Source organism: Ammospiza caudacuta, chromosome Z, assembly GCF_027887145.1.
Source record: "Ammospiza caudacuta isolate bAmmCau1 chromosome Z, bAmmCau1.pri, whole genome shotgun sequence".
NCBI lineage: Eukaryota > Metazoa > Chordata > Aves > Passeriformes > Passerellidae > Ammospiza > Ammospiza caudacuta.
Genome location: NC_080632.1, coordinates 75,501,741 through 75,529,688, shown reverse-complemented (window position 1 = coordinate 75,529,688; position 27,948 = coordinate 75,501,741). Strand labels below are relative to the sequence as shown.

Sequence of the window (27,948 nt, the reverse complement as noted above, 5' to 3'; positions counted from 1 at the left end):
CTTTTTATCTCCTTTCCTTCTGGTTAGAAGGGGAGGAGTTAGATGTTTGTCACAGTACCACAGAACAGGCTGGGTTGGAACAAATGTTAGAGATCATCTAATTCCAAAGTCCCCCCTCTTCCAGCCAGGGTCAGGGATGCCACCCACTAGACCAGATTGCTCAGATCCTTGTCCAGCCAGGTCTTGAAGATTTCTGGGGATGTGACATCTGCAACTTCTCTGAGCAATCTGTGCCAGAGCCTCACATTGTCGCAGTAAAGGATTTGTTCCTAAAATTGATCCTAAATCTCTCCTCCTTTAGTTTAAACTGTTCCCCCTTTTGCTATCACAATCTGCTTGTGTAAAAATCACTTTCCGTCTCTTTTACAAGCCCCATTTTAGTACTTGCAGTTGCTTTTGGTCTCCCGAGAGCCTTTTTTTTCCTGTCTGAGCAAACCCAATTCTCATCCTGTCCTCCTAAGAGCTGTGCTCCAGCCTCCTGATGCTCTTTGTTGCCTCCTCTGGATTTGCTTCAACAGGTCCCTGTACTTTTTATGCTGCATGCAGTGCTCCAGGTGGGTCTCAGCAGAGCAGAGCAGAGGGGCAGAATCCCCTCTTTCCCCTGCTGCCCATGGGGCTCTGGGTGCAGCCCAGGACATTTTTGACTCTCTGGGCTGTGAGTGCCATGGCTGGGCAAATACAGCCAAAGAATCAATTAGGTTGAAAAAGGCTTTGGGATTCATTCCAGCCTGTGACCCACCATGGTCAACCAGACCACGACACTCAGTGCCATGTGCAGTCTTCCCTTTAACTTAGTGCTATGTGCAGTTTTTCCTCAAACACTTCCAAGGATGTGACTCTACCACCTCCATGGGCAGCCCATTCCAGTGTCTAATGACTCTTCCTGTAATGAAATTCTTCCCAATCTTCAGCCTAAACCTGCTCTCTTTCCAGTGAAAGTATGTCCCCAAGGTCCTTCAGTGATCCCTGCTTCTCGTTTCTCACTGGTCTGAAGGAAAATATAAAACACATACATAGTTTACAGATGACTCCTGGTGTTTTAGTTGGTGGTGATTCAGTCAGAAACCATGCTAAGCTGAAATTTTGCACATAGTATTATAAGATATGTTTGCAATTTAATGTCCATTTTAAAATAGGAAATATTTCCATAATGAAGAAAAAGACTTAAAAGATCTTATATGAAATAAGATCTTTTAACATTTTTATTAAAGAACTCAGTCTTTGCTCAAGAATTAAGGCTCTCTGGGAATGACTGACAAATTTGTAACTGTGGTTACAAATAATGTATAGGTGGTTTCTTTACAAGATATTTGCTTTAGTATACATTTTTTTTCATTAAATCCAGTAGCAGCAAGGCAACGGCAAAAACATGCTCAGTGTGGGGACATTAAGAAAACATTGAGGGAATATTAAATATATACTGTAGGCTATGTGGGCATTTTTGACAGAGCATGTAACTCATATGTGTGGGAATATGGCCAACTGTCTGCAGTGGGAGCAGCAATTCAGACAACTTGGATTTTTCAACTGACCTGCTAATATTACAGCTGATTTAGGGCTCATACTTCTTTTAATGTTTTATAAGTAATGAGAGTATACAAGTGCTTCTTCTTTCTTTACAGTGAAAATGTAAAATCATAGAAAGGTTTGAATATGTTCTTAGTGTAGACAGGTTTTGACAGGACATTGAGCCCTAAAAACAGGAAACTGCAGGGTTTAAAAAAGTCATTCCATGCCAGCAGAAATAAAGAATTAGGATGGTAAAGGATTCTCAAGAGATTGTTTCTGGAACTATATCTGAGATGCTGTGAGGCATTTGGAATGAAAGGGCTCTGAAGTTCCCTGCACATAACTGTGTTACTACTTCTCAGGTTCCACCACTGTGTTACCCTGCACAAGACTGTGTCACCCCTTCTCAGGTTCACCACCTGAGAAGGGGTGTGCCAAGGCAGACCCTGGGAACTTGCATTGTAAGAGAGGACAGAGCTGTTCAGTAGGAGATGGTCATCCCTGAAGGAAGAAGAGAAGCTGAAGGTGCAGAACATTCAAATGAGATTTTGGAGGGATTGAGTATTATGAAGGAAGGGGAATGAAAAAAGACTCAAGTTTTGAGCAAGTAGCACAGTGGGAGAAAGTGTGAATGAAGGCGGGAGACTGAGATGGCTATTGACCACACAAGATGATGAAAAAGGAATGTCAGAATCATATAATAATTGAGGATGAAAGCAACATCTGAAGATCTTCTAATAAACCTAATCATAATTGCAATATAGTGTGTAGTTTAAAATAAAAATAATAGTTAAAACCATCAAACCACAAACCCGCCAAAATCTCAAATCCAAACTAATTGTCAGAACACTTGAATGTCTCGTGCTAGAGCTCCAAATACAGCAGTGAAGCCTTACACATAAGAGATTTGAAGACTTTTAAAAATGAAACTAACCTTGACTTTCTTATGGAAAACTGAAGATTAATTCTACTTATTCAATCTAACTTACAGTTACTGATTCCTCATTACTGTCATTAAACATGCAGTTGATTGTAACATCTCTGAGGTATTTCTAGCTCATTTTCATGTCTATTTTTTTCTAGGATTATTTATATGTCAGCTCTGTGGCCTGTCTGGTCCTGTAGCTCTGATGGAAGTTCCTAATGTTGTTCTGTGGTATCTTGTCTCATTCTGGAGAAATGGCAGCCTCTGTTAAAGTTGTATTTGCTTTGCTAGAGACCAGTGAATTATGTGCTGTTGGATCATAGGCAATGTTTGTATAGTCTAAACAAATGAGGTTGTCTTGAGAACTTTGAGACTTTTTCTTTCTAAATGAATGATCTTCCTTCCTTTGCCAAATTCTGAAACTCTTCTCTGCATTAGATGCCAGAAGAGGTTTGAATTTTTATATGGAAAGACCTCAACCTATTAAATGGACAGAAAACATTTGTATCTAAGACAGTTTAAAGGGTCCACCTGTATCTAGTGTTTTAGTTCTCTCTCATTTGGATGTTTTTCTGTATCTAAGGAACAGTGAAGATCCAGGCAGATACTCTTTTTCCATTAAAAAGAGAAAGGATGTATTTGTTTTGCTAATAATGTGGGAAAATCTCAACCTGAAAAAAACAATAAATTAGTCTTTCTAAAATATTTGAAGAACATTTTTGTTACAGAACTCTTAACACCTTCAGGATTAGTGGAAGAGAACTACAATAATATTACAATTAATGTTTAAAATTACTTTTAGAAGTATAGTGTGAAGAATAACCAACCAGTTAAAAGTAGAATATTCAGTTGTTGTTATGTCTGAATAGTTAAGAAATCTGTTTAAGTTATGAATTTGTATAAGCATTCATGCTTATTTCCTGAAGTATTAATTCTTTGTAGAGGACTGAATACTTCCTCCTCCTGACTTCCAGTGACAGTGGAGATGATGTAGTACCTGTGTATTAACTTTTTGTTATCTTACAAATTCCAAATCATTGATGTACTTACTTACATGAGAGTTGTGGGGGAAAGTGTTTTGGTTTTGGATTTTTGTGCTTAGTGAACATGATGTTTTTTATCTGAAAAGTTATCCTCATGGCTTAAATGCTATTTTGCCATTACAGCTTAAATTGAACAATATTATATGCCATCTGTGCTGAAAAAGGTGTTTGGTTTTATCACAAGAAGAATTATTCTATATATATTAACATTATCTAAAACAGCTGTTTATTTCAACTATTTTTTCAGAACTGTGAGGACTTGGGATGTTAACAATGAAAAAAAGCACAAAAGTGTATTTAAGCCACGATCAGTTCAAGGTAAACGGGTGATTCCTACAACTTGCACATACAGCAGAGATGGGAAGCTTATTGCAGCTGGCTGTCAAGATGGCTCTATCCAGATCTGGGACAGGAATATGAGTGTAAGTCCAGTATTTGATAACAATATATGCTTCTGTTATTTTGAGTGTGAATGTTGAAGCAGATAAAATCAATTTTGGTACTTCCATATTTTAATTTATCCTCTCCTCTCCTCTCCTCTCCTCTCCTCTCCTCTCCTCTCCTCTCCTCTCCTCTCCTCTCCTCTCTCCTCTCTCCTCTCTCCTCTCTCCTCTCTCCTCTCTCCTCTCTCCTCTCTCCTCTCTCCTCTCTCCTCTCTCCTCTCTCCTCTCTCCTCTCTCCTCTCTCCTCTCTCCTCTCTCCTCTCCTCTCCTCATAATTTTTAGGCGTGACTTAATATTTCTTCTGCTTTTCTACAACTGATCATTAACTGTGCTGCTGCTAAGTTCAAAGTTTGGGAAAATTCTTGATAATCAATCTGTGTTTTAAAAAAAAAGGAAAAAAGACCACATATCTGTATCTAGATTATTATTCATTTAAGATGGAATGCTTGTGAGAAATGCTGTAATTTTTTGTTGTTATATAATTTATTTGATTTATTGAATATATTGAGGAGTAACTCTAAAACTTGATACTGAAAGCAGTCCTTAATCCGTATAATAGGTAGAGAAAAATAGCATCCAAGTGGGTGAGGATATGGCCAATGCTGCACATTAAATGGCAAACGTTATTATATTGTCTAATGTGTAAAAATTAACACTGAGGCAAATTGGAACCATTTATGTAAATACATTGTGGTCAGAAAGAGTTAGAATGAAAACTATTTCAAACTTAACAAAATTAGGAAATATTCCTGTTCATTTTGAACTAAACAATCCATTTCCAGTAGTTGTGACTTGAACTGACAAGTATAATTCTTGCTACTACTTTATAATTTGAAGCTTAGAGCATTCAGTGCTCACTGTTGGTTTGTGTAGTATAGCTTGCAAACCAATCCAGTTCCAAGAGTTTAATTATGCAATGTCAAGTGCAAATTCACCAGGCTAAGCCTTACTGCTTTGAAAAATAATCATCCTAGTAAATCATCCATATCTTCTCTTTATGCCCATCTTATGCAAGAAGATTCAGTGGGATAAGTACCAATGGCATGCATTGGAGGAGAAAATGGCAATAGAGTCAAATTTTTTTTAAAGCCAAAATGAGAATACAGAGTAAATGAGGCAAGAAGAGCAGGATTGTGAAACTGATGTCATAAATCTCTGAAAGCTGTACAGCTCCAGTAGGATGGCTTTGTGGAAGTAAAACTGAACTAGTCCAGGTTACAGTCTGTTCAACTTCATATTTCAAAATGTTTGATTTTGAAAAGGAAAACAGACAATCTGAGCAGCTTTTTACAAAGATTTTAAAAGATCTGATTGCTGGAGGCAGGAGGAAATGTATAGATTTAAAAGGAGAAGAAAGCCTGTGGATAATACTTAAAGTACAGCCTGTATTTTGGGATTGTAATCTATTTTTATTTCTGTTTTTATTTCCACTATAAACCTAGTAAAACTTCCTAATGGCATGAAGCTTGAGAATTCATCCTAAGTGTAAACTTGTTCTAACAGAATAATAAATTTTTCAGAGACTGGCTTTCATCACCTGTGTATGTTGTTTATTTTAACATATACAGTATTGAAATATTAAGCTTTCTGGTGTAGTTTTAACAATAGTACTCTTGGTAGTCTGCTTTTTCATGTGCTTTTCCTTTTGAACTTTCCTGTGTCTGTAAGATGACATATTACAATGTTGATTGAGTGCAGTTTAAGGTGATTATGAGTAATTTAAAGATATATCCTGTGCATCTTGTGCAATTTCCAATGGGTGACCCCTGTATAACAAGGCAAGACTAAAGTGATTTTCTAGTGGAAGTTAAGTTCATGGTGTTCCTGGGTTTGTATTTTTAACATCTAAAGAATTTTTGTCTTTGCTTTGTTGGTTTCTTTAAGAAGTGTGCAAGATTTTTGGGTAAAGGAACAGGTAAATTGGATTTTTACTGGTATTCTCACCTAAGATTGCTGGTGTCCTCTGGAGATCCCTGTGTATAGTTAGAATCAAATGTTTCAAAAGGCATCTTGCTTAAACAATTAGAAAGAGCCTTCATCTTATGTTTGGGGTTGGGGAAAGGTTAAGAAAAAAATTTTCAAACGGACCATGTGTTCAACACAACAGTTAGAAAGAAGAGGATGAGACCGACTCCTGCAGTGGAATGGTGAAAGCACTCACTGTCCTGACAGGATACAGGGATACTTGCAAAGGCAAACAAAAAAATTCTAATTTATACAATTCTTCTGCAGTTCTTAGGGTACAAATTGTGTGTGACACAAGAAAATGGGTAAATTTTCCCGTGGAGAATCGAGGTGTGAGGGTTAAACTTCTTGAAGAAATGTATATTAGCAATATTTAGCAATATTAACTTCTGATTTTTGAACAGAAAGCTGTAATTCCCATCCAGCAGATGTCATTTGGTTCTGTTAAAACAAGTGTAGAGCCATGTATATATACAGATTTTGCTGCTACTGTCCGCCTGGCTTTCAAGTCAAAATTAAGAGAGTCTTTGTGTTTATCTTGACAAGGCTCTATTGAGTCATTAGCAAAATTCACTGAAAGCAGAAAATAATTGCCTTATTTTCTTATTCTTGATCAATTTGGGATGATTTTGGCATCACTATTTATGCAGTGTGCTTGGTCCGTATGCAGCTGGAAGGAGAGATTCAGCAAGGTGTTTAAAATTGACTGTTGCTTATTTGACCATAGTGTCATGAAGAGTTGACCCAATAAAGGCCTGTTGTGACTGTCTGAATTTGATTTTGCCTTTGTGCAAGAATGTAAATGATATTTCAGCCCTGATCTTGAGTGCCTGAACCACTGCTCCTGTGTATGACAGTAACAGGACAAATGAAATCCATGAGGATTGTCCATCCACGTATTACGGCTCACACTAGATACACACCCATAGTGCCTGTTGTCCTGGTCATCTGTGAAGATTTTTAGATGCATTTATTTTTGACTTGAGTACAAACTACTGTCAAACATAGACCTACTAGAGGGGAAGGTTTCTGTTTGCTTCAGTGAGGTCCCTGCTTTTCCACAGAAAAAGGCTCATCAGTGCAGCACAGAATCAGAGGATGGGTCAGGTTGGAAAGACCACTGTGGGTCATATGGTCCAACCCCTCTGCCTGTCCCAGCAGGACCATCCTAGAGCCCATGGCACAGGATTGTGTCCAGATCATTTTTGGATATCTCCAGTGGGGGACACTCCACAACCTCTCTGAGCAACCTGTTCCAGTGCTTGGGCACTGCACAGTAAAAAAGTTCCTCCTCATTTTCAGGTGGAACTTCCTGGGCATCAGTTCCTGCCCATTGCCTCTTGTCCTATAAAAGTATGAAGCAGCAGTTCCAAGGGCAGAAACGAGTATCCCAGTAGGAAAGAGGGTCTGATGATGCCCTTTCCAAGAGCAAAAAGGGGCACTCATTAGAAGCAAGCACAATTGGGCAGTGTTGGTGGGAAGCCATACTGTACCACTTTGCAAGACAGAAGCTACCCCCCAAATCTCCTTTGCTACTGTAATCATAGTTTCTGACTGCTGGTATAGGGTTTTTTCATTCCCTGCTTCACACCACAGACACATCACCTGTGTTCTACACTGTTCCACAGTGTAGAACTTAGAGAATGGTGTGTTTAAATAATTTTTGATTTTTAATTTAGAGAAAGACAAGATCTCTATGTCATATTTTATCCATCCTTCTGTGAATTCGAACTAGCTGTTTGTTGTAAGTTAGCTTCATCAGTTACTTGTTTTTTTCAAAGCCACTTTTGAACCATCTCAGTATCTGCTTTTTTTTTTCCTTAAATTTAAATTATGTTGCTGTTACTAGGGAGGGATTTTGGTGTGTGATCAACTCACTTCTGACTAGTAATGAACACCATGAATGTTTCATTCAGTTTTTTACTTCCACTCTTATTTTGGTATGATTCCAAATCTCCCAGCTGTATGCAGTGAGAGTAAAAACACTTTTGGAACTTCTGGGGGAAGATTTTTTTCTTCCTTCATACTGACATTGGTAACTTGCTAATGCTGAAGTTAGCCAAATGCATTCCAGCTCTGCCTTGCCTTTTTCCAAACTTCCTCAGCAGGATCATGATCCATTATAATCACCTGCCTCAGAGGATTTTTTTGTTTTGTCATAAATCTGTGTTATTTTCTCACGTATGTTATTTTGTCAGTACATGTTTTTTCTTTAAGGTTCACGTACATGTGCATTTACAGTGCACATTAGCAGAGCAATCTGTCAGCCTATTTGAAATATTATGAACACTGTCAACTTGGCTTAAAATAACAGCTTCAAAGGACGTAAAAAATAACTTCCTTCAAACTTTGAATGAATAGTGGAAACAACAGTGTGAAATAGTCAATTATAATACAACATATTAGAACACTCTCAATTCAAATGTTCTGAGACGTGGAGAAAAGTGTCTGGCACTGGAGAGTTGAAGAGCATTAGTGGTCAAAAGAAGACAGGGCCTCAAAAATTATTGGTTCACAGGGCAGTGCAGTAAAAGCACTAGGTTTACCTGCAGTTCAACTGAGTTCAAATTCTTCATCTTGCCTGCACTTGCCCATTCAGAGCTTTTTGCAATCCTGTAGTAGTACATATTCCTGAACAAAGTGATCCACAGAGTTAGTCTTTAGTGTCAAAATGCAGAGTGTCTTGCCATCACTAAACCTTTCTGTGCGTGACATTTCTGTCCAGGAATGTGAGTATCTCATTCATAGAGATAGGGAAAGAATGAAGTCATTTTTGAAGTATATTATGAGTTAAAATTGAAATCTCTTCAATGAACAGAAAATCTCCCCTCATTTTCCACAATAAGCAGGATTGCCTTGAGATGTTTTTCATTAGTTACAAATAGACTTTTTTGGGGGAAAAAGAACTAGACTTAATTAGCCTTTCTTAATCTTTCAAACCACCTGATGAGGCTACCTGTTATGTGAATTTTTTCCTCCAGCTTTTCCTGGGTGTGTTCAGCACAGGACTGCATAAACAACTTCTCTGTGTATGACAGGCTGAATCATGTTTCACAGTTTCACACATCACCTATTTTATGGTAAAACATTGCAGCTGTGATACAAAGATATTAATAAGGATGTTGGGGAGATAGAGTTTGTAAGAGAAGTGGTCATGTATTTTAAGTACCTTTGAGAAAACAGCTTGTGCTCTCAAAATCTTGTCTTCTTTTTTCCATAGCTATGTTAAATTTGGTTATAAACTTTGAGTAGTTTTTATAAACTTTTACCTATCTACTGGCTGCACTACAAGTAGTAAAGAATTAGTTTGGACAAATACCTGTGTAATATGTTTGTCTTTTACATCTGTAATAGGTTTATTTTTTATATATAGTGCAAATCTGAACAGGAAAGATACAATGTTTTGTGATTTTCAGCATAATTTTCATTAAGCAAATTGATTCAGTGCTCATGAAAATACTTTTATAGTGAGCGATTAACCTATATTTTTTTACTTTATTGTTTCATAAAAGACTTAGCTGTAGGTTTAACTCTGTTCTTCAGCTGAAAAGTGAGTATTTGATACAGTACAGCTGAATTACTGCTTTGCTAGTCCTTTCTTTTCTCCTTGTTTTAAAACCTTACTCTGATTTTAAATTGCAAGAATAATTTATGTATTTTGATGAGTTTAAATTACTTAGCTGAAGCTCAAAGTGCACTTGCAGAACTTAAAAGTCTCAATAACATTGAAATTCAACACTGTAATAACATACTGCCCAGATAAATATTCCTGAATGTGGTGTTATCAAGTGGTGGTCCCAATAACTTGTTTTCAACACGCCCTTAAGCCACCCTATCCTCAAAATATAAGGGGAAGTAAAGCGGAATGTCACATTATGCCCTGAAATTAAACAGCTCTAAGCTCTGTACATTTTAATTACAAATAGTCATGTTAAAAGTATTTTCCAAATAATTGCATGATTTATAGATGTAAGATAAATACATTTCTATATTTAGTGATGGTTTGCTTTGAAAGGGTTTCTGTGAGCTTTAGTTTAGTGGTGTGCTGTTGGAAATTTTAACATAGAGTTTTCAGAGACGAGAAGTCTCGCAAGTGCTGAAACCATTTTGAAAAAATACTGTACAACTAAGGACACAGATTTAGATAATGAATAATTTTTATGTGAAAAAGTTGTTGGTGGTTTTTTTTTGGGTTTTTTTTTGTTTTGTTTTTGGAATGGAATCAAAGTCCAAATCTTATTTGGAATTTTTTTTTGCAAACTTTATTTTGCTGTTAATGACAGATTTTACAGCTGATGCTGCCAAGACAGAGTAATCAAAACTATTAGTAAGATCTGAGACTTGCTGTAAATACTTTCCCATTAATTGGAAGGTCCTTTGAGGGGATTTATACCCATGTGTTAGGAAGAGGTTGTTGAATCTTTGCACATTTACAGGATTCATTTTGGATATGTTGGCATGCAAAAGACATGGCTTTCAGTAATTGATTCCCGAAATGTCTGTCTGTCCACTAGAAAGCTTTACTTTTCATATGCCTTTTTAGATACAGTTTCTACCTGTTTGTTGTGTATCTTTGGCATCCTGTCCATTACAGCTTTAGAGAGTTATGCTTTTTTTCACACCAGCTAGGTTTTATTCCTCTTTTTTCACCATGGAATATTCACTTGTCTATTTGGATGATTTTTTTATGTATAGAATTCAATGTTTATATTGATATCTCCACAGCATTAAAAATATTCCAGTGAAATGTCAATATTTAATAGAAACAGTTTACAATGACCGTTCTTAAATTTGCTGAATATCACTACTACAGCTAAACAGCAGGGGAATCTTCCAATTTCCCCCAAGTATGTAACATGCCTCATGCTTTGAAGAGGGCAGTCTGGCTACATCTGGAAATTTCTTGTGTAAATACAAGATGAAGGATATCCAAATATACTATATTCCCCTTTCAAACTTAAGGTAAGTTTTCCATATCCATAATATTCCAGCCTTTCATTCCATATGTATATGTGCCAGATCTCTGTTCCAGAAACTGGAAATCACACACAGGTTTGCCAGCAGCAAATATTAACAGATTCATATATTACTCCTTTTTGTATACGTCTGGGTTAGCCTGTACATCACTATCTGTACCCTGAAGCCAGCCATAGTAAAGAATCTGACAATCATATGCTGAGATAAAATGTGCCCTGCTGTATTTCTAAGTGCATTTCTCTCTTATGTAATAAACAGTTTATAGTTAAGAACTATCTAAATGTTTGCACTATTTAATATAGTGATGAAAGGCAATTCTAAATCTCGAAGTCTGTCACGCCCCAAGGAAAATAGGTTAAAGGATTTCACTTTGGATTCATGTATGGTTAAGGAAAAAGGCTTATCCCACAAGGATTATATATCTCTCTTTGGCTTATTATTTGGAAAACTAAAAGTAGAATTACAGAAATAATTTCAAAATTACAATTTTAGAAGAGTAGGCATTACAGCAACATGATTGACTTTATTACTTTGTTGTAGTGCTATTAATATTTATATAACATGAATAATGTTACAGAAATATAAAGATGAAATAATAAAAAATAATGGAGAAAAATAAAAGAGCCTTCTTGATCTTGCTTTGTTACTTAAGTGAAATTTTTCCTATTTTTGCAAAGGCAAAAAGTGGAAAATACAAATACTACACTCTGATCTAAAAAGAAATGAACTCCAGAGTGGTTTGGCTTATCAGAGAAATGGCTTTTAGATGCTGCAGTATATGCATTGCTCAAGCAAGCTGAACACTTCAGTGGTCTAGAGTCTGATAGGATTTGTAAATTATGAAAAGACTGTTGTGCTTGATGTGTATATTAGGAAGCTAGTTTTGCCTCCAAATGTATCTCACTGTGCTTCGCAGTAGGTCACTATTTCTTGAAAGGAGATGAAAGCAATGAAAACTGCAGCTTTTTTGGTGCAGCTCTTGATCATTAAATTAATTTTATTAGAGTAGCCAAAGACGCCCACATTTTAAAATACTCAGCAAAAGGAAAGCTATTACAGTTTGAACAAGTGAATTAAAACCAAAAAAGGTGGGAAGTAGCTTCTGAGCCATGGAACATACAGGTTTGCAGGAGATAAGTTGAGGCATAGCTTTTGTATGTAACATTACATTACATATATTTAACTGAGGAGGTTTGAAAAAGAACAACCTTTTCTCTACAGAAAGAGCAGTTGATTCATGGTTACATCCATTAAAAGGTGCAGTTCTGTGGGGATACAGTTTAAATAATTGGCCATAATACACTAGAGACTGTACTCAATTCCTAAAGAATGTATGTCTTGTTAAATTTAACTGAAAATATTTGAATGGCATTTCTAGAGAATTCATAATAAGATTGTAAGTCTAACAAGGTATTTTTGTGTTCATGATTATCAATGAGAATATAAATTGCACAGCTAAAACATATCTTGGCTGCAAGTACAGAACTAAACCAATCTAAGTATTTGTAATAATACCATTCTTTGTGTAAGACAGCTTCAGTGAACAGATTTCTTGCAACTCTAGGTATATATCTCATAATTAAAACCTGATTGAATATATGTGAGGCTTCCTTCATAAGTAAGCAAAACTTCTCCCAGGGTAAAATATTTTAAAATAAAGTGTTTTTTTTCCATGATTTTACTATTCCTAAAATTTGTTTTCAACAGATGTTAGTGCTAAACAATTAGCAGAGAGGGTGGTGAAATAGGTGGAGCATTGTCCAGCTGTGTTTTATTTAATGTATGACTGCAGTGATACTATACAGACTGAAATCAGATACCTCCATGAAACAGCTGCTTTCCTTAAACTGAGTTCTAAATTTCTCATGAGATAGAGAACTCGACTTGGAGTTGGATATGACTACCTATGTGTTTCACACATTATGTGTAAATACATATACAATGTGTCTAAGTATGTCCAGAGACTTATAATGACATTCCAGTTCAATAGACTTTCTGAATGTGTATAGCCATTTTAAGCAGTAATTTAAACAACCCATTATTAGATATTTCAATTTAGATTAAGCACTATATGGAATTAAAAAAAAAAATCCTGTATGGTTACTATTTCACTTTGCAATGTGTATACGTGTCACTTTGAGATTTAGGTTGTGGCTATTTTGTGCTCAAAGGAGTCACCCATAATCAGCGCTAAAAATTTTATTTTATATTTGGTGCATTTTTCTGCATCCTGGCTCAGTAGTCTGCTCTTTGTCCTCACCATCATGCAGTTCTGTGGTCTCACCTTGAGAGTCTGAGACCTGTAAACAAACTTCATCCTGCTGAGGCCATTTAAGCACGCTGTGTGGACATTTACAGATGCTGTTTCACCAGGGCTCACAAGAGCAGGAGGAGGACAGGTAGTGCATCCCTGCCCTTGTGACAGGAGGACTGGCATATATTCAAGACTGGCATATTGAAGAGCCAGAATGATTTTTCAGAAACAGGGATGGACATCTATTGCAATCAGCAGAATGCATTGCATTGCAAACCGTTGGCTTGTTGCTTATCACAAATGTGAAAATGGCTGCTGGATTTCAATATTTGATCTGTTGAAGTTATGGGTAGGTGTTTGCAGAGGTGTAGGAATGTTTTCTGTATTCCAGACAGGTCAGTGTGGCTTCTTGGCTGTTGCATCAAGGTGGGAGGGCAGGGTAGGGCTGCAATAATATGTGGTGCTGTCTGTCTGCATGTGTAAAACAAACTTCAGTTTTGACTTCCTTCCTAACCAAAGGTGGCTATGTCAGAAAATGAATCCTTTCGTGTCAAGTTGGTAAGAGGTTTATACCAGCAAACAAAAACAAGGCAATGTGCAAACTGGATTATTATGTGTCTCCCACTCCCCCTTTTATTTTTAATAATTTTTTACCCAGGAATTTACTCTATGTCCTCATGTGTTGCAGAAAAAGGAGTGGTGAGATCTGTAATTGAAAGATTGTATTTAATTCATTGGTGAAATGGAGCTGTTAAAAAAGACAAAATGAGGCAAGAGTGGATCCCTAAAAGTAAAGAACCATTATCAAGGAAACAAAAAGGGAAAACACATTAAATAATGATACTGGCAGTGGGTAATTGGTTGGATTTATTACAGTGTGTTTTACAATATGTGACAAAGGAGATGATACATTGGGATGCATATAACAACATTTTTCATATGATGAATGGTTAAAGGAGGTAAGATCTTCCAGGTAATTGAGAAGATACAGTATCCACTTAAGAAAATCAGGAACAGCTTTCATCATGTTGAATTTGTATTGGCAGCTAAACATCCACTGAGTGATGTCAAGGTGAACTGAGGTGTTCAGGAGAGAGACAATGACTCCTTTTTTTGGAAGGCAGTTTAATGGCACGAAAATATTGGGAGTCATGGTTGTGAGTAAGGTGTGTGAAACTACAGTGTAGAATGAGAAGTTCAATGACCAAGGGGATTGAGTAGCAGTCAGTAGCCAGAGAAACAGAAAGGTAATTATGTACCAGAGGGAATAGTGAAGAAGGGAACCAACATGTAGATGGTGTGCAGGAGTAAGGGTGGGGTAGCATCCCATGTTGGATTTGTCAGAAATAATCCTGAGACTCAGCATGGAATTTAAGTAGCATTCTCACATGGAATATAGTGGGATTGACGAGGAGTGAAGGTGGAGGAGAAGGCAGTACTGAATGAAAAGGCAAGAGAAAGAGGAACATGGAGCTATTTCGGGAAAACTGGGTAATGCAAATAAGATTTCAAGATACATGAATTGCTGCTTCTGAAATTTGTATCTCTCTGTGCTGTGAGGATGCCATTGCTGGTGGAGAAGAAATATGAAGTTGCTGGTCATAAGTGTGAAGTATTTGGCTGTAGTGAAACTAGGAGGCCAGAATGAGAGAATGAAAGGCACCTTTCTGTAGGATGGAAGAGAATTCTAGGGATGCTAGTGGTCAAAGAGAGTTGCAGCAGAAAGAGGTATTGCATCATGAAAGATGTAATAGAAAAAGAAGAGGAAAGAGGGGTTTGAAGCAAATAGCAAACATTAATGGTAGAGAAGGCTACTTGCTGAATGAAAAATTCTGTAAAAATTCTCAGTCCTCAGAGACAAATTTTCATAGAAGTACTGCAGCCTGTTTGAAGGACTCTTGGATATCAATTTGGACATTTTTATATTTCCATACCTTTTATAATTATCTCATTTATATTACATGAGACAGAAAGGCTTAATTGATTCAAAGATGTTAATTGCAAACAAAAAAAATTTCTTTCATACTTAAAATAGTAATTTTTTTAATGTCTGTTAAAAAAGAAAGCTAATTTTAAAAATGACCCATTTTTGAAATTTAATCAGAAATTGCACTGTAGAATAGCAAGCAACTTTTTCTCTAAAAGGTATTACAAGCTTTTTCACTCTATTTAGTGCTTGGGAACTTGATCACTGCTCTGAAAGCTGTCATGGAACACTCTGTTCTGTTAGTGCAAACCACTATAAACAATTTTTAAATTTTTTTCTGCTTCACCAGTTTTTTGCTTGCATGTGTGGGGGTTTTATTTGCTTGCTTATTTAGCTAGTCAAATATATGAAACTATTGTGAGAGAAAAGCAATATCAAAGAAAGAACTATGGAATTGAGATAAGAATATTGCATGAAAAGAAAATGAAATTTACTTGAGAATGCATAGTTTATCACTGACATGCATGAGGAAAAATATCACCCCTTCAACTGAGGCATAGTTCCATCTTCATTGTTCCATCTGAATTAATAAAACCAAATCCATAGTTTTAAAAATGATTTACTTTTAAATAATATACAGAGAGATAATGTGGCATGATGATTACAGTATGTTTTTATGAGAAAGAATGTAGAAGAAAGAATAGCTTGGTATGTTACAAGAAGTTTAGTGAAAATGCTTTCATTTCTTAGAGAAATACACCCATCCTCTTAGAATTTATGCATGCTAGCCACTGTTTCTAGCAAGCAAATAGATTTATTATAAAACCATCTTTGATAACTCACTGCAAATTACACCATTTTGGCTCAAGGATTACTGAACCAGAAATGTTCATTTAATGCAGATTTTTGTGTATTTTCAGTCATATTTCACGCTGTTTACACTGTTCCTCTGTTAAGAAGTGGTTTAAGCTTTGGGGACACTGAAAGAATATGAGAAATTTTATTGACTATTTGGGTATAAGCAGAGAATAAGTCTGTCATAGTTGCCTTTTGAAGACTACTTAGTAGCTTCTTTATAATTTTTTTCCTGTTTATGTTTTTGTTTATTGCCAGTAGACCAAAAGCTACTTTTAAATTGTATGAAACATCCAGGGTGGCATAGATGAGTTTGAAGAAATCTGTGGATTTTCAGTGGAGTTCTAATGTATCTTAACTGAATCTTTAATGAGATTTTTGCAGAATAACATTGATCACATTTGATTGTTTTCTGCAAGGCAAAGAAACCTTCAACAGCTAGGCAAGTCTAAGAATGATCAATTTGACTTCTAGAGAGGCAAAAGGAGGAGTGGACTTTTTTTTTTTTTTGGTTTACAAAACCCATATTTATGATAGTACAAAGGAGGAAAAATGTAAATTTGCTAGGATAAAATGAGATGGGATAGATAAGTTATGAAAAGGTACAGAAGAAAGTTCCTTTTACATCCTTGTGTGTTTTTCTCATGCAGTGTAAAAAATCCCCAAAGGAAGCCAACTGAATAGTTTCCAAAAGCTATATTTATTAGTAATATGTATCATTTTTGTGGCCAAGATAGGTTATTTTCTCAAATGCAAAGTTTGACCATGCAGCCAAATATTCAGCTAGAGTTTCATTTTCAAACCTTTAGGCAAGTATTTAGCAATGCTGTTAAGAAGCTATCTTTCTAAAATTGTTTCCTGAAATATTTCTTGATGAATAAACTTAAACAAGAAGAAATTGTTTCTGTGGTCAGCAATATTCTTAGAAGCTGGATGTTCTTCCTGGTGAATGAAGCATGGGCAGATAGGAAAGGCTTTCTCATCACTCTGCAGTGGATCAGAGACATCTCTGGGACAGGCTGGCCTGCCTGCTTCCTTGTTTTGCCTAAACCCTAAATGTATAGTCCAATGTGTCAGGTGGCTTTCCTCATTGCCTTCTGCATAAATATTTTAGATTTTTTAAAATAGAAATGAAGTTTTGGAATCAATTGCAATTGACAAAACACTAAATAATTTTTCACCTTGCCTGGCTACATCACTATATGACTTCTCTTCTTAGACTGCTCTTTTCCATAACTTCCAAGCATTTTCTGACTAAGTATTTCACACTTGTGTTTTTATTTTCATTCACAATTGCATAATATAATGCATGATGCATTGAAGATTCCATAATTTTTAAAAATAATTATACACCAATTTTTTTCTATGCCCAGTTATATAGGTTTTTCATTGCAATGTAGTTGCTCAAGAAAAACTACAGAATATTTGGGGGAAAAAAAAAAAGAGCGAAGTCTTTTATGGATTCAGTAATTGCAAATAACTAGGTAAGCTTCTCAGTGAAATACTTGTGAGAGATTATTGACGGGTGTTGAACCACTGCTGAATGTGAGAGATAAATCCTGAAGACTTGTCACCCAGATAAAAGGCCTTAGTTGCAGCAGATGAGAATATAATGGTTGTAGGGGACAGTTAAATACATTGTAAGTCAGATGTCCTGATTGTGGTAAGTAAAGTTAGGCTACTGTATTCATAACTGATTAATTAGGATTGAGAGAAAACAAGGAGTGTTTCAGGTCTGATAATTATACGTGTAGATGTCACTGAGTTACAAAGTCACAGAGAAGAGGAAATCATGTAAGAGTGTAATCATGTAAACATGAAAACCTCAGATTTCACAAGTTAATCTTGTTTTGCATCAGTGGGCTCATTATTGAAACAGCATCCATTTCTACACCACAGGAAGTGGTATTGAAGAGCCGTCACATAAGCTGAAAGCCCTGGGATCATGTTTACAGAGACTTAAGGAAAGCATCTGATACAGCCTGTTCAGGGAAAATACTGAGAAATTCTTGAATTCGGCTGATATATGTAGACCTGACAATTTTTAATTAATACACTAAACCCAGAAAGTACACTTAGATTTCTTTTGTGGATTATAATTGATAGCAAAGGAGATAGGCTCCCTTCAGTAGAGGTGGCTGAAGGGGGGATGGGGAAGTAGACATTTGGAGAGTGTAACTCCTGCCTTGGGAACCTGTCTGCCTTGTCAGCTGTGGTCACTGCTCTGAGATGTTCATTTCTGATGGGATTACTTTGAACAAAAACCCAGACAGCTTTGGTCAGTTGTGACTAAAAAGGAGATTTCTGGTTTGTTTGTTTGTTTGCATCTTGCAGCTTTGTAGCTGATACTTTTATCACCTTGAGCCTGGCCTATGATAATATGTTATCTTGGAAGGCATGTATGTTTGTTAAAAATTAAAACATTTGCAACTGAATGTTGTCAGTGTGAGCTATTTTATTTTGCTGTAAGTATCTTAGGTGAAAAGACTAATTTAAAACTCAAGTAGATGGCCTGGGACTTGCTTGTCAGGCATCTCTGCTGAGCTGTCCTGCCCTTCTGCCTCCTGTTTGAAATCAGCATAAATCTTGATTGTGGTTTTATGGTTGACTGTGTTCACACTAATAAAAAAGTAATATTTTGCTATACGTCTGTAAAACAGAGAAGGATTGATATAGCCATCTTTGTAGGTCTCACTTTCCCCAAGGCCTGCCTTGATTTACTGCCTTTGCTTAAAAAAAAATCTAGAAGATGTTAGGAATAAGAAGGAAGAAGAATGTCTTGGCTGGGACATTCAATATTTTGTTAAAAGAAAAAGGGGGGGCAGAATGTGAGAAGCATTGTAATCTTGGGAAAGTGTCGGCTTACTGTGAAATATTGTATCCCAGATACAATGTGGGAAATTCAAAAATTCCATCAGTTAGACATACTGTTATTTTTCTCATAGATGTGGCTTGGATTTCTGAGGTGAACAAAATTGGGTAGGTCTGTCTTTTTCCTGGAACAAGTTTTATAGAGTGTTTTGGAGCAGGAGAGCAGTTGTGAGATGCAGAGCTGCAGCCATGTGGCTCTGTTGTAGGTCATTCTTTTGTGGTAAACCATTCATGTGGCCACTGTCATCTTCACTTCCTGTATGGGTCCTCTTAAGTCCGTCCATACAGATTTTTGTACAAGGGATACTCATAACTGATGTTCCTCCAGTCATGTACCTCTGCCTCCAATCCCACCTTTTCTCAGTTCCTTCTCTGGTTTCCTTTTGTCTTCTGGCTCTTATTTGCTCTGAGGACTGTGGCAATCTTGCAAACCCCCTGACATTTATCTGTTATTTTTTGGTTTTTTGATACATGCAACTGTGTCCTTTCTCACATGTGCTTCATGTTTTATGCCTGTCATCTCGTTTTGCACACAAGTACAGTCAGCTGTAATTGCTTAACAAAAATATACGTGCTAATACAAAGCTAGGAGGAAAGTGCTTACATTGGTGGAGTTACATATTAGAAAGCCTTTAAATAAGTTGCAGAAGCTAGTGGTTTACTGCAGAATTTGCTGAAGTAACTAAACCTTTTAAAAATGTTAAGGACTGATGAACTTGTCAAATTTTGCATGGCACATGACTTGTTACTTCATTATAGCAGGCACCTCTGCAACAAAAGGAGAAGGGTAAGAGGGAGATATGTAGATACACTTTGCCCTAATTATCTTGACATCTTTATCTTATGTTTCAGTGCTCTTCCTTTCCCTTCTTGAATCAAATTTTGTAATTGCGTACATTGGTTCTGTTGTTTCATGTCTTACCAGCTAGAAACATTCTGATAACAATTTTTTTGCTAATGATTTGTTAGCAAGATTAGACATCTGTTAAAAATACTAAGAGGTCAGAGGCCAGAAACATTATTTTCTTTGAAAACCGCAATGAATGTTTGCCAGTATGTGTAAAAACTTCTTTTCAACCTTCAATCATTTTAGAATATTTGATTTACTGCTACAATTCAGGGTTATATTCATTTGCAGAATAATATATGGAGGGCAAGCTTGCAGAGCTCAAAGTTAGGAAAACAATCTTTTACTGGTAAACTGAGCAAATTAGTTTTTAAAGACATAGAATTGCTGATGCAATCTCGCTATCTCTTTCAGTCAAGCCTTGTTTTACATGAAATCCTAAAGTATCGAAGCTGGATAGAGTTGGGCAAAATTTGGTTTTTTGGTTTAATTTTTGTCATTAAGGGACAAATGATACCAGTTTTGTACATCTATATGTCTTCTATATGTTATGTTGCTGTTTTCCTTTCTCTACATGACAGTTGAAAAAGGGGCAAAAACTGGTCAGAGTGTAAGTACTTAATGGAGAAGGCTCTATAGTGCATGGTGTAGAGTAAAAAAGTAATTTCATTTGGAAAAGGCCCTGAAGAGCATCGAGTCCCACTATTTACAAGTTTATATACAACCTTAACTCTGCTGAGGCCACCTCTAAACCATGTCCCCTAGTGCCATATTGGCATGTCTTTTAAATACATCCAGGCATGGTGACTCAACCACTTCTCTAGGAGGCCTGTTCCAATACTTGACCATTCTTTCAGTGTGAAATTTTCCCTAATATACAATCTAAACCTCTCCTGGCACAACTTGGGGCCAATTTAAGATGATAAGATGATTCCTGAAGGACACGGTTTAAATTTTATTGATGGATTCACATACAAATGCTAAATAAAGTCAGTGTCTTTGACCATAGGAAAATAACACAAATTCTGACTGTTATGTGATTTGCTATCTATCTATAGGCAAGAGGAAAGAATTTCAGATTGAGGATGAAATGAAAGGAAAAAACCCTACACCTTTACAATAAGTTGGGCAGCAGAGTGAAAAAAATGGTATTGTAATATTTGTATATCAGTGTGACATTGCCTGGAAGAATGGGAATGTTATGCCCAAGTGAAGTTTTTTCAATTTGTTTGAATTAGCTTAAGATCGTAATGTAATCTTTCTGTCATTTTTTAAAGTGTGAATATTAACCATTTATGATGTTTTTGAAAGTGTCCATAGTATTTCTTACACAAAAAATACATAGTTTTAATTGCTTGTTAATGTTTAATAAATACTACAGAAAACTTATTTCCTGATTACCAAATTTACATTTTATTCTTTACACATTTCCACATACTTGGAAAATTTTATGCTATTGGATGCACAAAATATGTTTTTCACATTAATAAACACTCCCATCAAAGACAAACAGTTGTAAACCGCAGTCTGTTCATAGACTTCAAGGTGTGCATAATTGGCTGGAAGTGACAGTAATTTCAAAACAATTACTATGGCTAAGTGTGGGCCATTGCATTCTGTGTTCAAATACTGTAAGAAGCATGTTGTTGGTATTTGGATTCCCCCTTTGTTTGTTGAAGAGTAATTTGTGGAGGGAATGCCTCACTTGACTCCTATTAATGACTGACCAAATCTGCGCATCAAAATAAGCTTGCAATAATTATTAACATCATCACACAAAGATTCTTTAGCTTTTGAACCAAATTTAGAACAACTATTCTTAAGAATAAACAACATTAATTACTTCACTAGTTTGTGGCTCTTACAAAATAACCCATTAAAAGAGTCTTAGTAAAGTACATAGTTAAAAATTTGAAGATAAATTTACTGAGGATTCCTTTGCAAGGCTAAATCAGTCTGTGTGATTTCATTTTGTGATCACATTCTCCTTTTGTGATCATATTCTCTTTTTTATTCTGTAGAAATGCATCTATTTTAATGCATGGTTTGGGTAAAAATTACTGAGCAGCTGCTCATTGTTTCGTCCTCCTACTGTTCAGGGTGGGATTCTAGGTCTGGTTTTGCTGCGTGTTGTTCAGCCTCTCATCTGAAAAGATATGCTTATATGCGTGAATTTTGTTTTGCTCGTCACAACCATAAATTCAAGGACTTCAAGGTCACTAATTTGCCATTTTCTTCTCTGTGTTTTAGTCCTCATTTTACAGAGGGGAAGATTAGATACAGTCATACTGGAAACCCTGAACTCTTGAATGCCTAATTTTACAACTATGTGAATTAGTTTTCTTTTACAAAAAGAGTCAAATGAGAAGCATAATTACCTAGGTATTAAAAAAGGAATCAACCCGTCTCAATTTTTTTTTTTCTCTGTTTCTATCTTTTCCCTTTTTCCCTTCCTGTGTTTCCACTTCCTGTCTTGGAATCTTAGCTGAGAGTCTTGTTTTAGGTTGGCAAGTGGGAAAACTTGATTTGTCAAGACCATTTAAATTTAATTTGAGGTTCCTTCCCTATTTATAGAATTTTTAGGTATTTTACTAAATAATGACTTAATAATAAAAAGTGATCTACATACAGGAACAAAATGTGAACTTGAAGGTAATTTCAACCTTTCTTTAATCGGAATAATTAAAATAAAATATACATCGTTCCCATACTTGAATTTTACAGTACCTAAATGGAACACAAACCTCACAATAGAACTTTGTTCTATTGTGTAAGCCATGAATTCTGACAGGGATTAAATTTGGCAAAAGTAAATTTTTTTAGTCCTTTTCAGTCCTTTCCAAAGTATGTACTCTGTATTTTGGTAGTTTGAGAAACTAAAGGCCTGCTTAGGGGAGTGTTGAGAACTGTCTTGGAATGTATTTTTATCTTAACCAGGCATAACTACCTTTGTTCAGTGCTAGTGGGAGTTTTCCAAGAGCTTTGATGCTATGTAATTCTGTACTATATATTTAAACGTATGAAAAATTCAAATCTTGCATTCAAGCTGTTGTTATGAAAGCATATTTTAAAACTAAAATAACATTTTAAAAAGTCTGTTGAAATACTTAGCTACTATACCTCCTAAAAATGTAGGGGTTTCTGTTTAGAATAATGGATAGCAGCAGAGCACAGAAAATGCTTCCAAGGAATGTTCGTCCCATTTGTTTAATTTGTTATTTGATTCGTAACTATAATTGATTTTGTAATGTTTTGTTTGTTTGGCGAACAGGTACATACAAAGTTCCACTGCAGACAAGCCCATGCTTCAGGCACTGACACTTCCTGTTTGACATTTTCCTATGATGGTACTGTCCTTGCCAGCAGAGGAGGTAGGTGCTTGAAAGAGCCCTGTGACTTGTTGAATGTAACACGTTTTCATTGAAATGAAATGGTTCATTGAACGAACCACATAGATCACGTTAATTGTTTGATGTAGATGTTTGTGGTGGAGGTAAGGTAGTGAAATCAGATACTAGTGATTCAAATATGAAGTATTTCACAGTTTACTACTTTTATTTGATACACCATGCAATACTGTGTTCCTGAAAGAGAATTTTACTGCAGTTAAGAAATATTTTAAGACAACTTTGCTGATTGTATTACACAGTTCCTGATCTGTGTTCTCATCTAGCAGTAATAATACACTGAAAGGAAATCATTAGCTTAATTAAAAATAAAAAAGTCCAGTTTTGTTGCTTAGTTCTTCTGTGGAAGATAAGCGCCTCTCAATAACACTATCTCTTCTCTGTACGTATTAATTCCTCATACACCTTTCTTAAGCAACATCTTTTGCGGTCCTAATTGAAATTTGTATCTAATCTATTTTAAAAACATGAAAAGTTGATGACTGGAATTGACTTTTCAAAATATACTTCAATGGCAAAAGAATTTGGAATGTTCACAGGACTGGGAGAACAGGATTGTGTAGACTTCACATAAAACTTTTATAAATGAGTCTTAGATAGTAGAAGAAGACTTGAGAAGGCAGAGATGTGTTTGAGGACTCATTAACTTCATTACTGGAAGAGGATGGTGTCTGTTGAAGACAGCTTTTCCTGCAGAAATTTGTCTGCCCAGTACTTTGCAGGCAGGTGCAAGCATACAAGCCAAGCTGTCTGGATGGAAAACAGCTGTAACCAGAAGCTCTGTGTATGCATTAGCATTGCCCCAAGGCCAAATAAACAGGCCTGGGGAGAGGCAGTATACATTAAGGCAGGCTAACACTGTGCCTAACATATGTTTAGAACATCTGGTCACTTTGGTGCATAGACAGAATGAGATTACATACACAAAATACCAGAATGTAGGTGTTCATAGATGAAAAATGCTCTGAAGCAGTGGATGTGTTTCCTAGCCAAGTAGCTTGCATTTTCTTTGCATCCTCCCGGTGCCCCTGTCCCCGAAGGGGGTAGAGTGTCTGACCCGGTGTGTGTCTGTACAGTGAAATGCAGCTGATATTGGGTGCGGCCTCACTGATTCTTTGTATGTCTTGCCACATTTCAAAGATTCCAAATGTTGTTTCCCAGAACACATCTTTCAGAGTAAGGACTTTGTAGTCTTATCCTGGAAGGCCCTAGGCATATGGACACTAATGGCACTTGTGTTGTTTTGTAACTGCTGTTCAGGGTCCTGAGTTGAACTACTGTTCAGAGTTGTGCTGCCACTCTGCCCATCATGAATGGGTTGTAAGTGGTGAGGTAAAAGCTCTCAAGCTTTTTTGTCCTTACTGAACCAGACTTTTATCATGTGTGGACCTTCTCCTGCTTAGAAGGAGAACTGTGTGTCTTTCCATTCTGCACTAAGTAAAACTCTGTGTCTGTCTGCCAGTGGTGATTGCCCCCAAAAAATTCACACAAACATATTTCAGGAAATTTAGGGATAAACCTTGGCGTGCTTTTAAATAAAACAGCAAACAAAGCTATTACTTAGTGAGGGGTATTCACTACTGCTGTCTTGAAACCTCCATTTATGCAAATTCTCTTCTGTTTCACATTTATGAATGTAGACCACATAAATGACCTTTTCCTGTTTTTATTGCCTGTTTTTTACTTGCCTGCTCTTCCTCATCTGTCTCCAGTTTTTGTCTCGTGTTAAACAGACTTTCATTTACTCAGGTTTTATCTTCCACACACTGCACTAAGCTGTATAAAATGTTGATTGATTGTTTGCAGAATGTAAGACTGCACAGAACTTTGGCCACTCAATGTGGATAAAAGTGCTACCTTTGTCTAGTGTATTAAGAAAAAAAAGAGCTCTGTGTGCACTATGCTAGAAAGTAAGGAGGATTCATACCTTATTTTGACTTGTTTGGTTAGTGCTTTAATATGAGTATTGCTTTGGATCTGTACCAACAAAAGCAGATGTGGATCCAGCATTTGTAGATTAACACACCTGCCAAGTGCTGAGGATCAAAGAGGGGATAGTTGTTTGGGGCATGGGAACTTTCATTGAAAGCCTGATGGACTTTCCTGCATCTGATGTAGATCTGTGTTGGATATGAGAAGATGTGGCATGGCTCAGCTGCAGGCACAAGGGAAAATAAAAACCTAAGGGGCTGCTTATGAAAGTTTCCAGTGCTATTCTTGTTGGATATTAGGTAGTAACTTGACAGAAACTTAAGAAAGTGATATTTCTGCATGCTTGAAGCAACGAAGGGTAGTATTTGTGGAACATTTTCTTTGTTTAGCAGGGGAGAGATAAGAATTAGGATTGGACTTGAGGTCTTACTGTAAAAATTTTTAAAATCTTTTTTTGACTCGATATTTTTTGTTGGTCTTTTTTTCTTTTTAAATTTTACTTGTATTTCTTTCTTCATTTCGAAATTGGTTTAAAACATAGAAATATGTATACTCAAGGGTTATGCAGCAGCATGTATAGAGACTATTTTGTGTAGTGTAAGAACATATTGCTCTTCACAATAAATCCAAACATTGGCATTTCAAAAACCAGATGGGTTTTTAGAAGCTTAGAAGCTGAACATTGGTGTTTATTCTAACCGTGGCAGAAATACATTTACTAGTTTTAATAGGCATATTCAGGTAAGTGCAACACTTGGAGCTGAAATGCATTATGAAAGTCTTCTGGTATCCTTCTTGCTATATGTTTGTCTGTACATTCCATATGATTAGAGAGGATGATGCACTTATTTGATCAGGCTGGTATGGATGCAGGTGATGCTGAGAAGTGTTCCAAATGTAGGTATAGATTCCTCGATTTGTGACTTCCTTCACAGGATCTTTGGCTTTGGTGCTAATCTTTGATGCCTCCAAAGGTTGCTCTGTAGTTGATGCAGCTTCTCCTGTAGAACCAGTACAGAATGCAGAAGGTTGTACCTTGTTCTGTGTCTCTCACAGATGTAGTATAAGCCTTCACAGAAAGGCTCAGAGTTGATAAACATATTCTGGTAAGCTTGTTATGCTATGTGTTCCCAAAGCTGTAACTTTTTAGAATTCCCATTTCCTATGTTTCTTTGCCTCATTGATCTCTGTGAACAATTTCTGTCATCGAGCTTTGCTTTCAGCAGAGGACTCCCTCTTTTTAAACAGAGTGCTGCTGACTATAGGCTTTGTGAATTCCTGGCAGCACTTTTGCTTCTTTTGGGCCTATGTGCATTCATGTGCTTGTCTTCCTGGTCAGTATCTTCTGAAAAGAAAAAAATCAGATAAAATCTTTATAGTATTAGTGCTTCAGCCTTATTTTGACTAAAGAGCATTTGGAAAATTCCTATCTTTGCTCACCAAAGACAGTTTTTCTAGGACCTAATTTACCTCTTGATAAATCCATGCTCAATACCTTTGGCGTTACAGTGTCTTGATCTGATTGTGTCAGTCTTGAGCCTGTTTATTGGTATCCTTATTAAAATGGTGAAAAATAGTGTTTGAAATGCTGCTAAAAATGCAATAAAAGCTTTAAATAAGCCTGCCAGGCTTTGGAGAAGTCTGCCATCAAGAAAAAATACTGAATTATCTGAGTAGACTATTTTGAATATTCATACTGAATTGCACACCTTCTGTTTATATGCTTTTGTTTAAGCATAACTATTTTTGTTCATGTATAAAGTAATTAAAAACAGATCACAACTGCTGCAGTTCTGTTAAATCTGCCTCCTAAGCATTGATAGAAGGATCCTACTGGGAAAAATCCTTGGTGCTGAGGAACGGCAATATTCTGTGATCTTGGTGACAGTGATTTCAACTTGAAATGCAAATTAGATTTAGGAACCAATTTGCATTTGCACACTGGGAGTTTTAATTAGGAAAACTGAATTGGAGCAAATTGTTAATGATGGTAAAGTTTCACAGCATTAGCAAGTCAAGTCATTCTACTAGCATTTTCCCCTCTCCAAATACTTACTTTTCTATTTCTAAACTATTTCAATTTAAGACAATGTTGACTTGAAATCAACCCTAAATTTGAGTCCTACTAGAGTCTTCTAAATAAATTTTTTTAACTATCCTATTACATTTTCCTGCTAGCAAAGGAGCTATAGCTACATCTGACTGCATTTCTCCTGCTAAAACCTGGCAGCACTACAGCTTGAAGATCATGTCAAGGCTCATTTCACTAGGAACAGAACAGCCTTGGCTGCTAGCCGTAGATCTGTCCCTATCCAGGAGATTTGCAAAGTGGCCAAATGCTGTCCTTTGCATACATTTATAAAGTGCTGGTGCTTTAGATGTAACATCTCGATGATAAGGGTTTGTTTTGTTTGGGTTTTTATTTTTTTTGGGGGGTGGGGGTAGGAGGGAAAAGGGACGGCTCATTTTACGAGACTAAATGCTTTGAAGTACTTGGGATGGAGTCTACTGGGAAACAATAAGAAAACACATATTCCCAAAACAGGGACTCAACATTTTTCTTTCTTGTCGTTTTTTAGCTTCCCAATGAACAGAAATATACTCTACTCTAGACATCATTTATTTAAGTTGTCCACTTCTTAAAAATATTTTGTAGTAAGCAGTTATCCTAGATTTTAATATAAACATGCATGATGTACGAGGCCACACATTACTGCTTTCCCTGTAAAGGGCACTGCTGGCCTTGATTTCTTTTGTTACTTCTTTTAAAAACATTTTATTTCCAAGGCCTCCTTTGAGCTCTTGAGCTCAAAGGCTATGAATCCACAAAATATTTATAGATAACCAAATTACTTCTCGGCAAGATTTGTACTTTGGAAGGAAGCAGATCTTGCCTCCTAGGTCAGAAGGATTTTGTAACTTTTTGTGTGGATATTTTCAAAGGGAATTGTTGCTTAAATGTCCTTCTTTTTACCCTTGAAAGTGCTGAGGCA

The 27,948-nt window shown here is 36.3% G+C and overlaps 1 protein-coding gene across 1 annotated transcript in view; it reads left to right on the top strand.

Moving 5' to 3' along the window:
* WDR70 (WD repeat domain 70) overlaps positions 1-27,948 on the top strand; it is a 123,302-nt gene that overhangs the window by 65,559 nt on the left and 29,795 nt on the right. Inside the window, exons 9-10 of the mRNA XM_058823677.1 lie at positions 3,725-3,899; positions 22,888-22,987. Of these exons, the coding sequence (XP_058679660.1) occupies positions 3,725-3,899; positions 22,888-22,987 (275 nt within the window). The remainder of the gene's footprint in view (positions 1-3,724; positions 3,900-22,887; positions 22,988-27,948) is intronic.